This window comes from Myripristis murdjan, chromosome 6 (genome assembly GCF_902150065.1).
Source record: "Myripristis murdjan chromosome 6, fMyrMur1.1, whole genome shotgun sequence".
Taxonomy (NCBI): Eukaryota; Metazoa; Chordata; class Actinopteri; order Holocentriformes; family Holocentridae; genus Myripristis; species Myripristis murdjan.
This window is the reverse complement of record NC_043985.1, coordinates 25,160,810-25,177,448: the sequence shown is the minus strand read 5'-3', so window position 1 is coordinate 25,177,448 and position 16,639 is coordinate 25,160,810. Positions and strand designations below refer to the sequence as shown.

At 40.1% G+C, this 16,639-nt stretch overlaps 1 protein-coding gene across 4 annotated transcripts in view; it reads left to right on the top strand.

The window, feature by feature from the left end:
- Positions 1-12,495, top strand: part of slc1a2b (solute carrier family 1 member 2b) — a 41,044-nt gene extending 28,549 nt beyond the window's left edge. For 2 of the 4 annotated variants that reach the window (XM_030053337.1, XM_030053336.1), the window contains exons 2-11: positions 265-404; positions 2,394-2,546; positions 3,239-3,489; positions 3,991-4,138; positions 4,406-4,532; positions 4,892-5,125; positions 5,213-5,407; positions 8,212-8,346; positions 9,178-9,442; positions 11,293-11,364. In XM_030053337.1, the coding sequence (XP_029909197.1) occupies positions 275-404; positions 2,394-2,546; positions 3,239-3,489; positions 3,991-4,138; positions 4,406-4,532; positions 4,892-5,125; positions 5,213-5,407; positions 8,212-8,346; positions 9,178-9,442; positions 11,293-11,364 (1,710 nt within the window). In that variant the 5' untranslated portion in view covers positions 265-274. Of the gene's footprint in view, positions 1-264; positions 405-2,393; positions 2,547-3,238; positions 3,490-3,990; positions 4,139-4,405; positions 4,533-4,891; positions 5,126-5,212; positions 5,408-8,211; positions 8,347-9,177; positions 9,443-11,292 lie in introns of all 4 variants that reach the window. The other 2 variants (XM_030053338.1, XM_030053335.1) reach the window with 2 other exon arrangements.
- Positions 12,496-16,639: the final 4,144 nt, after the last annotated feature.

Here is a 16,639-nt window from a genome sequence, read left to right as displayed (position 1 = left end):
GCACTATGATGCACATCCAGATGCTCTGATTTGTGTGTTACAGAGGTGTATTTTGTAGTGCAGTCAACATAATGTGTTTCCCTTGCTCTCACACTCCTTATACACAACATGATCACGTGATGTACCTGAGTCATGAGGTGTTAATGCGTAAGGAGCAAGATTGTATGTTTTTTTTCCAGAGTTCAGCAAAATGTTTGAAATTTAGTGATTTTAGCAATAGTAACTCTATTCTCATTTTTTCCCTCTCTTCTCTTTCTGTCACAGTGCCAACAGCATGCCTAAGCAAGTTGAGGTGAGGATGCACGAGAGTCACCTGGAGCCCATTGAGGCCAGGCCCCAGTCCAAATGTGCCCAAATCTGCTCCAAGATGTTCAAGAACCTGCTGCTCACGCTCACCGTCCTCGGTCAGTAAGCTCATCAGCTGTGGGTTTATTGAATTTGTTTTTCACACACCAGTTTTCTTTCTTTCTTTATTTCTTTCTGTGTTCCTTTCTTTCTTTTTCTTAGATAGACAGCTTCATACCCAAAGGAGGCAATCATTGCCACTCCATAACTGTCAATACACAACAACATGCACTAAAAATGAATCTTTCCTTCCTTTCTTACTTCCATCCACACTTTCTTCCTTCAATTGTTCATTCCCTCCCTCTCATTTTTCCTTCCTGGCTTCCTTCCTTCCTGTCTTCCAAAGCATCTAATAAAAAACAGGACATGCTAAACATACTCACCACCACTGAGCTCAGTGCACTGTTATGCAGCTTTGCTAATAACATGGGGAGAAGGTGCCATCTGTGCAGGCCCAGTGTACCAGAAACCAAGATAACTGGGTGTCCTGACCTTCCCCAGCTCCATGCCACCTGTTGGTTTCAAAAATAATCTACAGCACTGGACACCCAAATAGTCTCTGGTGGTGCATGAGAAATAATAACAATTATGGGAGTGATTCACGGCGCCACCGGGGAAGTTTTAATGAAAAGACGAAAGGGCACAAAAGCAGTGATGCCGCTTCCCGGTCATTGCAAATTACTCTAAATTCAGCCTGATGTAGGTTTTTAACTAATGCACAATGTCAGTTGCAAATTGCTGTGTGTCAGTGTTTATATTTCTGCTACCTTCCCTTCTTACTATTTTATTCCCATGCATGAGCACTGAGCATATCTATGTACATGTGTGCATGAATGTGTGCTTGTGTAATCGTGTGTACATCTTACACCACTTGGCAGGGCTTTCCCAAAGCGAGCGAGCCAACATGATCATTGATCATCTGTCAGTTGGCAGATAAGAGCCTGAATGGGGGGCTTGCACTCGGGCCAAAGAGAAGGCACAGGAAATCAAGTGCCATCCAAAACCATTGAGTCTGCAGAATCCACAGGATGCTGCTAGTCTAGTGGGTAAACTGAGGCACAGAGGACAGCTTACAAATTTAAAGAAGCTGGAGGGGATTTGATTACAGTGTGTGTTATTAAACAGCCTCTCGGGCTCTGTGATCTTTGGCAGTGGTGTGGTAGCAGAGGAAGTGCAACCCTGCGAGGGTGCCGGAGTTTTTGGGTTTGGGCCTTGCCTTGTCTGGCCCGAGAGGACAGACACAGAGGCCAACCGACAGGCCTGGTGGGCAGGGCTGCAGGGGGGTTAGAGCACACAGAGGTCATCTGTACTTTTGGGCAGAAACAGTGTGGCAGGAAAAGAAGCGGTAGCTAAAAGAGACAAACAACTGAGGTCAGCAAGGGACTTTGTGAGGGAGAGGCTGATCTTTCAAATGAACGGCAGCCACAAGTTAGGGGTAGCAAATAGAATATGCAAGGAAGCAGACATGACAGTGTTTTGACCTGAACTGCCTCTTATTACATCCCGCTAGACAGAAATTTGTCTCATTTTCTTGCCCTTGCACAAAGTGAAGATTTCCTAGAAAACGTGATGGGTCTGCAGGGATTACAGATGCTGCACCAGGGAATGTGAGAACTACTGACATACTGCCTACTCCCTAATGCTTCAAAGAGATCTGATCTTAATCCTTCATGAGCCTCTCTCTCACACTTGGGTTTCAGTTTTATCTTTCCCACCCACTGTCTTCCCTAAGCATGCAGTAGACAGCCTCTTGCACAGCTCCAAACATCTGAACTGTTAAGGGTTGAGAATCAGTTATTAAGGCTTGTTTAGTAGAGGAGAGAGGGCAGTGCTGTTATTTAGTTGTTGACTCATAAATCCTAGTGTTGGTACCTCAGCATAGCCCAAAAGGAGTCAGCTCTCTGTTTTTCCAATTTGCAATGTTTAACATTTTTTATTCAAATGTTATACTTCCCAACACCCTCTGATTTCACTGCCATCCCCAACTCTCATCTCTGTGTTATCCATGTTCACAGTCTCACTTTCTCCCACTCTTTCTGTTTCCTCAGGTGTGATCTTGGGAGCTGTATCGGGGATGCTGCTTCGTGTCGCCTCCCCGATCCACCCAGACATTGTTATGGTGATTGCTTTCCCTGGAGACATCCTGATGAGGATGCTGAAGATGTTGATCTTGCCACTTATCATCTCCAGTTTAATCACAGGTAATGTGTGACTCCGTAATCATTTGTGACAAATTCATTGTAGTATTACGAGCAGACAGAATAACAAATGAAATGTTGCCAGTATGTTTGAAGATGGCATAAATACATCATATAAAGAACGTAATGTTATTCCTGTTCACATAAGTGAGAGTATGTCTGGCTGTGTGGGACCTATAGTAACTTGCCTCAAACTTAGACAAATCCAGCTGATATTCAAAGGGGGATAGTGAATACGATGTTCAGTCTAGAGCTTCAAGATGGTCAGCATAATGTTTTTCCTTCCTCCATCACATCGTCACATCTATAATTTGCATTTGATCTTGACCAGTCACCCTTTTTGCTGCAATAAAATATACACAAAAGATGACGCTTATCACCTGTTGTATTGCAGCACGTTGAAGGAATAGACTTTTACCTGCTATGACATAGTGCTAAAATTAAGTGAAAAGAGATGAGTAGATAATGCTGATATGAAAGACTATCTGAATCCTAATTCTGGAATCACATTTGACAGCATCATTCATTCAATGTAGCATTTGCCACACATCATGCACATGATCAAACACCATTATGCAGCGCTCTAATGGGCCTTTGCCTTCAGCCTTCATGCCCGAGACTATAAAGTCAATATTTCCATCCAATGAGACCAGGTAATTACCAGGCAAACACAACCTTGCTTGTTTTGGCTGCAGGTCTGGCCGGTTTGGATGCCAAATCTAGTGGTCGCCTGGGCACCAGAGCTATGGTCTACTACATGTCCACCACTATTATTGCTGCTATCCTGGGAGTCATCCTGGTGTTAGTCATCCACCCTGGCAACCCCAAACTGAAGGAGAATCTGGGCGAGGGCGAGAAAAATGATGATGTCTCCAGCTTGGATGCCTTCTTTGATCTGATTAGGAACCTGTTCCCAGAGAACCTGGTGCAGGCTTGTTTTCAGCAGGTACTGGATCACAACTCAGGGTTGAACTGAGAGAATGGTGCACACAATGAACTGTAACTAAAATGCAAGCACTACATTTTCTATTTTTTTTTTTCATCCTGTGCAGATTTTCTGTTGGTCTACCATGATAATAAAAGAATTAAGAGCCTTGTTTCCAAAAATAGCACCCATCTAGATAAACTTTCACTGCTAGTCATGACATAAATCACCTGATGCGGAGTATTATATTTAGTGTAATATCAAGTTAGGGAAAAAGATTAGGTTAATGTAAAAAGTGGGAATGGGTAGCAAGGAAGCCCTCCATGGCAAGGGTGTCTGTATAGTGATCTTAAGAGAAGAATTCAAATACTCTGAAAGTACAGTGCCTATTTGAGGGACTGCATGGAAACAGACCCCTGTAGAAACCATTTTAATTTGGCAAACACAAGTTAAGAGGAGATATCGTTTTTGGTTTAGTATCAGTTCAGCTGATCACTAATATCATTTTTTGGTATACTGCAGATCCAGACTGTCACAAAGAAGGTGGAGGTGGTTGTTGAAGAGAATATCAATGCCACCACAATGGAGGGGTTGGTGGCTAATGTGACCAAGGAGCCTCAGTTTGTCATCAAGAAGTCCTTGCAGTTCAAGAGTGGCATGAATGTCCTGGGTATACCACATCTCATTCAGCTCAAAAACATTATGATAATATAGATATGATTAAAGTTATGAAAATCAAAGTCTTTTCATTGTTAATATATATAGAATGTTACAGTGGTGCACTTCTAGGCCAATCTAATGTTTTCTCCATGACTGTAAATGATACTGTTTCTCACCTCATTATCACATATATCACATTTTCCCCATATTCCACTCATCTTACCTGTCTACATTTACATTCAAAGTTTTGATGCAGAATCTGATTCTCTGTTTTCAGGTCTGATTGGTTTCTTTATTGCATTTGGCATCTGCATGGGCAAGATGGGAGAAAGGGCCAAACTCATGATTGAGTTCTTCAACATCCTCAATGAGATTGTGATGAAACTCGTCATCATGATCATGTGGTCAGTAACACTGAAGGAGATCTCTGTAGATTGTGATTCCTTAAAAAAAAAACAAAAAAAAACTCCCTTTATTTTGCTTAAATTTGATTTAAACAGTTTCATATTATGACTTTAAACAGATGGTTGCTTATTTATTTATAACATCAACTTATTGCTCGAGTCATTATAACATGATGAATTAAAGAGATGTATTGCCTTGTCTCCAATAATGAATGGGCAATTTTATATATATAAGTGCAACATAACAACATTTTAAACTGGCATTGACTAAGAACACAACAACACAAGCACAATTCATCATTAAAGCTTTTGATGTTAAGTGGAAATATAAATTAACAAAAGCCTTGTCTTTGTGTCAGGTACTCTCCCTTCGGTATTGCTTGTCTGATTTGTGGTAAGATCATCTCCATCAAGGACCTGGAGGTCGTAGCCAGGCAACTGGGCATGTACATGGTGACTGTGATTATTGGCCTTATCATCCACGGAGCAATCTTCCTGCCCAGTATCTACTTTGTCATCGTCAGGAAAAACCCCTTTACCTTTTTCCTGGGCATCTTCCAGGCCTGGATCACTGCCCTGGGGACAGCCTCCAGGTCAGTGTTTTTTTTTCCTTCTTTGTAATGACACAAAGCACATGATCATCCATTTAATGCCAACCAACATGCTGTTTCTCCCCTCAGTGCTGGTACACTGCCTGTCACCTTCCGCTGCCTGGAGGAGAACCTCGGCATTGACAAGAGAGTCACTCGTTTCGTGCTCCCAGTCGGTGCCACCATCAACATGGATGGAACCGCTCTGTATGAGGCCGTTGCTGCAATCTTCATCGCCCAAATGAACGGCATTTACCTCGACGCTGGTCAGATTGTCACTGTCAGGTCAGAAAACACTCTCAGTGGTTTGCCTTTGTACTTCCAGTTTCATGTCAATACAGATATCCGTCATTGATATCTTTAGTGGCAAACAGATCTTAGTCCTTAAGGAAAAACATAAAAATGAAGAATTAATGGTTAAAGTTTCTTGAAAAGTGAAATGATGTGACATTTTCAAACTGAAGTAGTAGTAATTAGAAATAGAAATAGTGGCTACTACTGTCCTTTACGTTGTCACAAATTTTGTATTGCCAATGGCGGAGTTTCTTTACCTATTACTACACACTGACAAGATATGCAAAAAGCTTAGTAAATCTGGTCCTAAATGGTTAAAAGACTATCGAAAGTCTTTGTGTCATGTTGAATGCTGCATATTTACTTTCACCTTAGCTTAAAACCAAACAAATGAAAATTTGTCTCACTGATGAGGCCGTTTGAACAATATTAGAGAAATCTGTCAACAGCTGAGGACATGGCGTAAAGTAAATCTTACAAATTAAGACAGGATGTGATCAGAGGTTTAGAGCACATGGAGAGGTTAATGTTACCAGACAGGCTGAAGTTATGAGTTTGAGCTGATTGCCTTTTTGGTGTGACCATTGATGGTGTGTAAAATACCTACATCAAGAAGATAGAGAGAGAAGAAGAAATTTGTATGGTAGGAAAAGACAAGTTTTGTTACTTGCATTTATGGAAAAGGGGATTCTTTAAAGCATAACACAGAAATCCAAATGCACTAAAGGCAGGCTTCAGTGTAAGTAAAAATATTCTGAAGACACAGCGGTAAAATGTGTAGGGCTTGCTCTTCCAAGTCCGTGTAAAGGTTCAGTTTATAATAGTCCTATAGGATAATAAGAATATCAGCTGGGGTTGTTCACTGTGCACACACTGCAGCAATTTCTGCATTCAGAAATGTAGGAGCAGGCCAAGGCTGGTTTTTTTTCTGTGCTACCACTCAAGTGTTGTATCCTCCTACACCCATGACACCTGGTCGTCTTGCAGTCCTCTGCAGAGATTTGCTGGCCATGGAAATGCAGCATGAGTTAGTAAATGTTAACCAAGTTAGTAAATGTTAACCAGTAGCACTAAAAAGTGGCTTGTAAATATGCTGTTAGTGAAAATGTTGTCCAACTTCACTACAAACATTTCCTACATGTTTTCTAGTTAATTAATTTGTTATTATGCACAGTTCTAGCCTTTGCTGTGGCTAACGCCTCTGCACAGCTTGTGGAGAGCGCATTATGCCAAGGTCTGTTAAAAAAAAAAAAAAAAAAACTTGCATTTTTTTTTTCTGCCTTGCTTGTTGGCAAAAAAAAAGAGAGAAAAAAAGAAATCACAAAAAATATAACTTGAGACTTTTTTTTACTGAGTGATAGGTTGTTCTGGTAAATTCAGCATGAAATTCTGCCAAACAGCTTGCATTTTACTAAAATCGCAACTTTTTTATCGGGTTCACACCTCCCATTTCAGCTGCCTGTTTTGGTGGGAGAAGACTGTGGAAATAGCCAGCATTTCCTTTCCAAAAACTGAAACTGCATCAGAATAAATGCAGTGATTGGGCAGTATGTATGCTGAATCGAAGAGTGGTGATTAAAATAAATCAAATTTCTTTAGTCATGCTTCATGAGGGATGTTATTTTGCCAGTAAATGCAACTAATCGTGACCCCTCTAGATTTTTGAATGACGATTGGCATGAATCTCTATGGACTCATTACTTGCATCATTATTCACTTCACAGGTCGCTAATCATTACTGCTTTCATAAAAAATGTGATCAGATTTAACAAAGTAATAACCACATTGATTTATCTTACTTCTCTGACATATTATTGCTGGCTCATTTACTGTGCTTTTTTGTGCTGGGCAAGTTTCTGGTAGAACTTACTGTTCTTGCTTGTTGGAGGGAAGGGTTGGGGATTAGGGCTTTGCACCCTCCAAGATATTTCCTTTTGTTGTTGTAGTCACACTGCTGAACAACAGAGGTCAGCATGGAGGGGGATTTTACACACAGACGCTTTAAATGGACTCTCAAATTAGTGACACTTAATAATTAGTAGCAAGTACAAGAGCATTGCACAGGCATTTGGCAAAGAATAAAAAGGCTTGCATTGAACAAAGCAGCAATCTAAGGCAAGTAGAAGGTGAAGCAATCAGTTCACCAAAAGGAAGCAATGAGATGTGCCAAAGCAATTTCTGTAGCCAAGCGGGGATAAGAGAAGATCTGGGAATGCGCACAGAGGGAGAACCATAGTTGGAAATAACTTTTGAATATTGAGACATCTCGGATTTAGACCTTAGTTTTAGATCCTGCTGCAGTCACGCCAATACATGAACCAAAGGTTGAGAGAATGATAGCCCATGCTCTCTGGGTTCACACAGAAAATGCCATTCTTTGTATCCGGACAGATTATTTCACACCAGCCACTTGCAGTCTCTTTCTGGAGTATCTGTAATTAGAGGTGCCAAATGCTCCTCTGTTAATGGAGATATTATTGGCCTTTGGTGTGACATTTCCGTGGCATATCTATCCATGAACCCTTGAATTAAACACCTAGGATTATGCGTTCTCCTCTACTTAACTCCCGTCTAAATTTCACTCGATGTGTATTGAAGGACCTACTCTGACTCTCTTCAGTCGCCGCCCTTTACACAAGCACCATGCAGAGGTAATATCTTCATCTGTGACTGTTGGGTGTAGTAATTTTCATGATATGGTAAAAATGAGCAAGGGTATCAACAGTGTGGCATGTTTTAAAAGGGAATGATGTGGAGAATATTAATGAGCGCTGCTCTGCTCTGTTTTTATCCAGTCTGACAGCCACCCTGGCCAGTGTTGGAGCCGCCAGTATTCCCAGTGCTGGCCTGGTGACTATGCTTTTGATCCTGACTGCTGTCGGCCTGCCAACCCAAGACATCAGTCTGCTGGTTGCCGTTGACTGGCTTCTGTGAGTTTGACCTCAAATATTGTATAATGCAAACAAAAACCTGAAACTGCAGCGATGAAATTATTCTACCATAATATTGCTCCTGTGTCTAATATATGGAGATACATTTCACTGTGCCAGAGGAGATGCTGTCATATACAGTGTGTTATGTGTAGTCATATACTGCTGATATGGTGTGGCACATATACACTGCACTTATATATGTGCATATTTGAGCACATCTAAAGATCATATATGTGCACCCATACCTGTTCAATGTATGTCGACTGCAGGGATGACCCAAAAAAACAGGGAGGATGCATGTATTTTTAATTTATGTTAGAAATTTACATCCACATATCTCAAATTCAAATGTGTTTCATATGTGGGTATTTAAATGTTCACAATGCACAAGTGTCAACTGGAGTCAGAACCTTTAGACTCAAAGGAGAAGGAATGCACATCGATGTTATAGGTGCTAATAAATGTATTAAATTAACACCAACCAACTTTGTTCTTTACAATACTCGGAAGAAGACAGCAATGTCGAAATGTTGGTGTTAATTTAATAAATGTATTTTTGCGTCGTGGCAATGCGTGTGCGACTGCCAGCCTTTAGATTTTGTGTTTATTCCACAGTTTTTGTCTGTTGTCCAAAGGATCCTCACTTCAATTGACACTTGTCAGTTTTGCGTGGTGAAATATATGTACATATATTACATTTCCATATGGCTTTTGTTTCTTTCGTCTCTTTGATGTTTTTGGTGTTTTAAATCCCATCATTGCCAAAAGTAGGCAACATTTTCCTATCATTGAGTAACTCTCGATTTCATTCCCCTTTCCTCCAAACAGGGACCGATTCAGGACCTCAGTGAACGTGGTGGGTGACTCCTACGGTGCAGGCATCGTGTACCACATGTCCAAGGCAGAGCTGGAAGAGCTGGATGCACACACGACTAAAACGGACGACATCGAAATGATGACGAAGACCCAGTCTTTTTATGACGACATGAAGAACCACCACGAAAACAATTCCAACCAGTGCGTCTTAACCGCTACCGCTACCACTACCGCTACCACTACTGCTAACAATTCAGTCGTAGTAGATGAATGCAAGGTACAATTAATGCTTACAGACATAGAGACTTGCATATAACCCTGTTTGTGTTGCATGCTCATTCTGCACTTTTGCTTTAATCTGTTTGTTTTATTTATTGCATCTTTGTGTATGATATTGTAAATACATCCGTAGTTATTTTGCAGCAAAAATGAACCAAAAGAACAACTCATGCATGTGTATATAGTTCATTCTTCTGGAATAGCAGCTTTTGTGGTAGAGTGATACCTTAACATTTCTGAAAACAGTAGAAGTTGATGCCCTGGCTCTACATTCGGTCCAATCCATATCCTGTAACCTTTTGGGAATTGGCTCTAACACAAAGCAAGAGCCACCTAATCCTGACCTGAACCCGAGGGAATCATTTGGCAAGCCTCCTCTATCCGTGTTTTGCCACTAAATCCATTTCTTCAACCCCCTTGTCAATTGTTCTCGTGTTTTCCCTCATGCTGCAGAGAATTGCTCTTAGTAATTTTGGGGCTTAATTTATAATTTCAACAGATTTGATTTGAAAATGCTGCTGCTGTATTGTTTATAATACAGACAGAGGAAGTGTTACAGCCTCCTAATAGGAGTGCGGATATTCCCTGTGTTCAGCGAGCATGCTGTCACTGAGTCATTCCCAGTTGGATAGTTTTGCATTTTGACACCGTCTATTTCTGCCCGTTGTAAGAAGCGTGTTGTAAAATTGAAAGGTGCAAAGCAGCTCCCATAATGTAAAAATATTATGCACTTTGTATCCTTTCTTCGAACAGATTCCTGGCTTTTAGAATACTATATGGGAGTTGGGAGTTCAGAGTGCTCCTTCTCTGAAGCACACAACCCGGCTGAAAAGGTCTACTGATGAGCCTATTCATTTATTAAAGGATGAAATGTGTTGCCTAGCAACGCTGGCAACCTGTCACACCAGCAATCTGTCCACAGCAAAAAGCTATCCTCTCATATCGGACTCCGTCTATTAATGGTCATTTGTAGATAAATGTGGCACAAAGGCTTGCTATTTCCAGTATCCATCGCTTATATTATTTTATTTTCTGTTACATGTTGACTGTAAATAACACCGACTGTGTTTCTAACACCTTTTTCAAAGATGCAAACAACTGTAGACTGCCTTGCAGATTAACTTTTGTATGCACTAATACATAAAGATTTTTTTGTAGTGCTTGTACCTTGTTTTCTATTTATCTGTCCTGATTTTTTTGTTTAATTTATATGTCTGTATTTTGTCACTGCCTTTTATGCTCGTCATGAATGTTTTTTTGGTCTGTTCCCAGGTCAGTAAACAAAAGTCTCCTCCATTCTTAGGACCACCACAAATATGATGATCAGTGGTCGTCCAGGAATCCCAGTATTCCTCCATAATTTGTCCATGTAGCAATAAGAGGCTGTATTCTATTACCAAAGTACCTCAAATCACAGTAAAGTACCTTCTTAAGGCTGTTATGGCTTCCATAAAGTGGTTACCAAAACATGGATTGTCTGAAAAGCAGGTACTTCATAAAAGACAAGAAAAAACAAGAAAAAACAGGATGAAACTTGCTTCCATGTTGCCACAAGTGTTGATATAGCAACCAATAAAGCATGGTCAGCCATGCTTTATGGGAATTACAGGCTTGACTGGAACACTTATCGGACCAATCAGATTGTGCGGCTGAAACAGTTGTATAATGTGATGTAAATGGAAGCGCTGCACACTGAATCGAACCATGCAGTATTATTTGGTTCCTTCGGCGATGAAGCATGCCATTAAGACTGTGATTGAACTATACTGTGTGTTGTTTTTTTTTTTTTTTTTTTTTTAACCTGTGCCTTGGACCCACTGTTTAGCTCTCCCTGCTAACTGCTTGCAGGTAACCTCGGCCACTAACGGCTCTGCTGCGGAGTGCACGCTTGTTGAGGAGGAACCATGGAAACATGAATAATGGCAGCACAGAGATCCCCTGCTCCTGGGCTCCACAAGCTTTCCTATCTGGTGAAATAAGAGTGAACGAAAAAAAAAAAGTCACAAGAACAGAACTACTAATTGTTTCATATGTAGTTTATTTTTTTTCCCTTTTTTTCTTTCCTTTTTTATTTTGTAATAATTACTCCCTTTAAAGTTTTTTCTAACTGTCTACCTGACTGATAAGTAATACTAATGTGCTCAATGATAATAATTATAACAAGGGTGTATTTTAGCTGTTAGAGCACAGTTTACGTGCGGTATAGCAAACACTTGCACAACATACTTCAAGGCTTGGGGAGGGAAGGAAAAGAAAACAAAAAAGTTCCAGAAGTTATTCCTAGTAATATATGCATCCTAGCTCTGCATTTTTAAGATGGGGGACTTGGGATTGTTATGTGGCTGAATAATAAGGGAGCACCAGTCACAACTGGACCGGATTAAGAGTTTGACACAGGCAGGTCATCAGTCTAATGCCAGGAGATGAGTGGGAGTCGCAGCGTTAGTTGTGATAGACAGAGTTGTTATCCTGAGCTGTGTTGCATTGCATGCCGATCAACACCGTGACAATGTGCATGATCGGCTATTGCATTTCAACTCAGTCTCTTTTATCTCAGATGATCACCTTTGATTCTTAACTGGCAGAGCCTTTGAAGTGCATCCGGCTTCATTTGTAGCCCAATATCACCCACTATCCCTGAGGTCCAACAAACTGATGAAAGGGTAGGAGGCAGAGACAGAACAATAACGAACAGGAAAACCAAGCTGAGCCTGATACTCTACAAGCACAGGTACTATGGGATTATAAAGCACAAATGATACTATGGAGCCCTTTCTTACCTTTTTTCTTTTTGTGTCTACTATTAGGAAAAAAGGACTTCCTTCCTTTTGTGTGTATGTGTGTGTGTGAGTGTGTGTGTGTGTGTGAGAGAGAGAGAGAGAGAGAGAGAGAGCTGGGGTTAAGAACATGACCAAGTCACTTATAGGGACCAAACAGGCAGAAAATCAATCAGCTCTCAGAGGCCTTTGAACTGCCTCCGTGACGTCACTGGTAACGACTTTTTGGTTTTCTTGCACCATGACCATTTTTATAACCCACTGGCACAGTCGTCGATGAGCCTCAGACCTAAAGCTAAGAAAATCACTTAGCTTCAGCCCTAAATATGAAAAATTCATCATCAAATTCATTTGAATATTTACCAGGGTAAACCGTACCCGATAGTTTCCCTTTTTCCAAAAAGAGTTTTGTGATGCCAATGAAATGAAAATGAATTACATTCATGTGAGAATGATCACTATGAAAATTTTGAAAGAATTTTTAATATTCAGAAGAAATTATAGCACAATTAAAGCTTAAATTAAAGCACAAATAAAGTTGACAAAAAAAATAGCACAAATAAGGCTGAGATGCCTGTGAGCTTAATTTTGAATCAATGGCGTAGAAAAGTCAAGCACATCATTGTCCCCTGCTCATGCTGATCTCCCCTCCAAGTGAGGAATCTATTAGGAACCCAATGAGGGACAACAGGAGAAACTCAGGCTTGTTAACTCATTTGCAGGGAAAACAGGAACCCTAAAAAAAATGTTTACTTGCTCAAGAGAGCTCTCCACTTCCTCAAATGGCCTGTTCGCAGTTGTCTCCGTATTGCACACTTTTTGAAACTTTGAACACAGTGACTGTTCGCTCCAGAGGTCTTCTTTTCTGTTTTTTTTTTTTTTTATTTTTTTATTTTTTTATTATTTTATTCTCAAGACAACAATTTTATATTGTGCCAATATTTTGGGGGATGAAGTTTCCCTAGCCACTCGTCAAGTGTTTTATTAGGATTGGTTGGAATGCACAAATTTCACACTTTACACACCAGTGGTTGGATTATTCTAAACCTGTATGCTATCTAAAAAGCACAGAAACATGGGTATTATTAAATATTGAGAAAGAGAGCGAGAGAGAGACAGAGAGAGAGCACAGATTTAGCCATCAAAATATGCCGAAAGAGCTGGAAGAAAAACGGAGCGCAGTGTTTGACTGTCAGATGGATTCTTGGCTTGCACAAACAGAGACGGATCTTTCGTACAACACTTTTGGGTGAGGCTTGCCAGCTCCTTATTTAGCCAGCCCTAAAACAGTAAACAAGCATATCTTTTAGCCACCAGAGCTCAAGACTGTTTCTACAAACCCTATATGCTGCAGCTGCGTGTCCATACTGGGCGGAGGACGTTTTAGCTTACACAGAACAGAACAATGGGCACCTAATAACACACATTACGTCAGACGCTTGCCAACTATCAGGTAATAAAAAGTATATATATATAGATATATATATATTCCTCTCAGAACCAAATGGCTTAAAAAGAACTGCAAACACATAAACATAGCTGGACTACTGGCTGCTAATCTTTTTGAGCCTGTGTGTGTGAGAGAGATGCTCGGTGCAGGTGAGATTTCCTTTACATAGGTGTGCATTTGATTTTTTTTTTTCTCTCTCTTTGTTTTCATCAGTATTGTGTCCTTCTCTCCTTGTCTTGTTCTTTTCACTGTGTTTTCACTGACAACCTTGCCTTGAAGATGTTAACCTCGAACTGCGCCGCGGGTTTGACCATCGAGACAAACGCCAATTAAAGTTAACGCTAGACAGCTTAACAAAGACGTAGTGCAGCACTCTTCTGTCCTTTAGTTCCCGAAACTTTTCTTTCTTTTTTTTTTTCCAACACATTGCTTTTTCTAACAAAGTGTGCCCGTCTACACCATTAAGGCACACTGGCGTTCTGCTGTACACACACTGCATGGACTGAAGTTACACACACACACACACACACACACACACACAAACCAAGCACTCACACAAACACAAACTCCAACACGCATATGCACCGATTTTTTTTTTCTTTTTTCCAAACACACATAGACACACACACACACACACACACACATGCATGCACACAAACACTCTTAAACCTGGAAGGTCACTATGTTCATTAACGTAATCAGTGAGCTGCAGAGCGTAGCACTGACACCCCAGCAGGCCTTTTTACGCCTGACCTTTTGACCTTGTGATCTTCAGGAAAAAACCTCTCCAGTATAAGGAGACAATGCAGACTATATATAGTGTCACCAATGGGGATTGAGTGTTGGACCACTATTATGTTCAAACTCACGGTTTTAGAAGCATGAAAATAAAATGATGATTATTTTTTGCACCACTATCTTAAAAGCATGATATTTGAAGTGCCTCCTTGCACTTTGTGTATATATTGTAGGTAACAGATGTTTTTGTTTGTTTGTTTTCTTTGTGTTTTATTTTCTTTTGAGGGGTGGGGGGCGTTGAAATGGTATGTAGGAATATAGTTTTATTGCTGTGGCATTTTTTTTAATGTAATCCTCTAGAAAAAAAATATCATCTATGTCCTGAATAAAATTAGATTAGATAAAATGTATAGAGAGAAACTGTGTAATAAATTGCTTGAGTTTTTTTTTTTAATTTTCTAATAGATGTTAACTAGTTGTCTCACTTACCTGTCACACATCAATATATAAATATCTTTTTTTTTTGTATCTAATGTAAGCGTTTTGAATGTTTGTTCCATGAAGATATAAGCCGTGTGCATTCATTTTCATTGTACATAAATAAATATATAATTGTTCTGTTCAGTGGCAATGCAGAATTTTCCAGAAATGACAGTGATCCTAAAGCGAATGCTGTTTGCATCGGGAGAAAGAGAGAAGACGAAAGAGCGAGGGGAAGTTTCTGGTACGCCAAAAGGAGCCAATACAGTATAGGATAATGATTTATTTTTGGTGAAGTGGAGGGAACTGTGATGAGACTTGCAGGAAAGAACAGGGCAGAGGGGGAAAAAAGAGAGGAAAAGGTCAAATTTTAGAATGATGTTTCCAGCACACAGCCTATTTAGTCGATTTAATGACAATGGAAAGAACAAAACAATATCCGACGTATTCAAATGCCTGGAGTAGCTAATGCCTGTTACAATATAGAGCAACATTCCTCAGGTGACTCATCCGTTTCATGTCGTCTCTTCAACGGAGAGGTCTCACTCTTAGTCTCAGGCATCTTTCTTTATCTGGTGCATGCGCATTTGAAGTGTTCAAGCTGCAAGACATGGATATTTAGACCAAACAGTCACCTGATCGCTTTTAGGTCCTATCTTAACCGTTTTAACCTGACGTCTCTCCAGATTCTGACATGTGCCTCCATGCGTCGCTCCATCCAGCATCATGTCACGGGACGCTCACACAGATCCCACTTTTACCCCCACTTGTCTTTCATTTATTCCTAGAAAAATTCAGTATATGCACGCACAAAAACACCTAAAACATGTTGAGCTAGTGGTACTGTAGGAATGGAAATTGATTTGGCACGGTATTTCTATGAGGAACCAGTATATCTTTGAGCCTGTTTCCTACCGAAATGTCTGTCTTTGAAGAAACCCCCTCCCTAAATAGACCTGATAACCTACATCTCACTCCTGCCTTGTGCAACCTTCTCTCTTGATCTGACTTTTCTAGACCTTCCCTCTTTGTAAAGCTGTTGGTGTAATTTTGATGTAAAGGCAGAGAGTATGTGTTGGGGAGAAAAAAAATGACAAAAATATACATGAATTCCCTTCTTTCCTCAGTCTATGGTATACATAAAAAATTCTGTTCATACATATCAATAAGTGTTGTACCTTTGGTGTACATATACAAATATGATAACTAATAAATGTTGATTCATAACTAAATATTGTGTCTTCTTTTGGGCTTTTGTCATGAACTTTCTATTTCACTCAGGTATTCATACAAGTCTATTTATATTGGCCTTCGACAGAAATATGTCTTGAAGGAATACACACATGCACGCACACACACACACACACACACACACACACACACACACACACACACACACACACAATGAGTTTTCAAATACCTCTTTCCCTTTTTCTGCTCACCAGTTAGTGCAATTATGGCTCCCATTCATAGCCATTAGTCAGAAAAGAAATGCAAACTATAGTAGAGATACTGTAAAGATAATGTAGATAATGTTCACAAATGTATTACTGACAAGAAAGTCACTAAACACAGATGCACACGATATCCTAAATAAGATCTAAAGTGTGATTTTAGTTATATATTATTGAAGTTTGTAGTTTGTACTGGACCACATTATATTGAGAGGTGTTTCCAGTTTTTTGTCCTCCCTACTTCTATACAATGAGGGGGACAGAATAGTGGAAACACCTCTCCATAAAATGCAGTC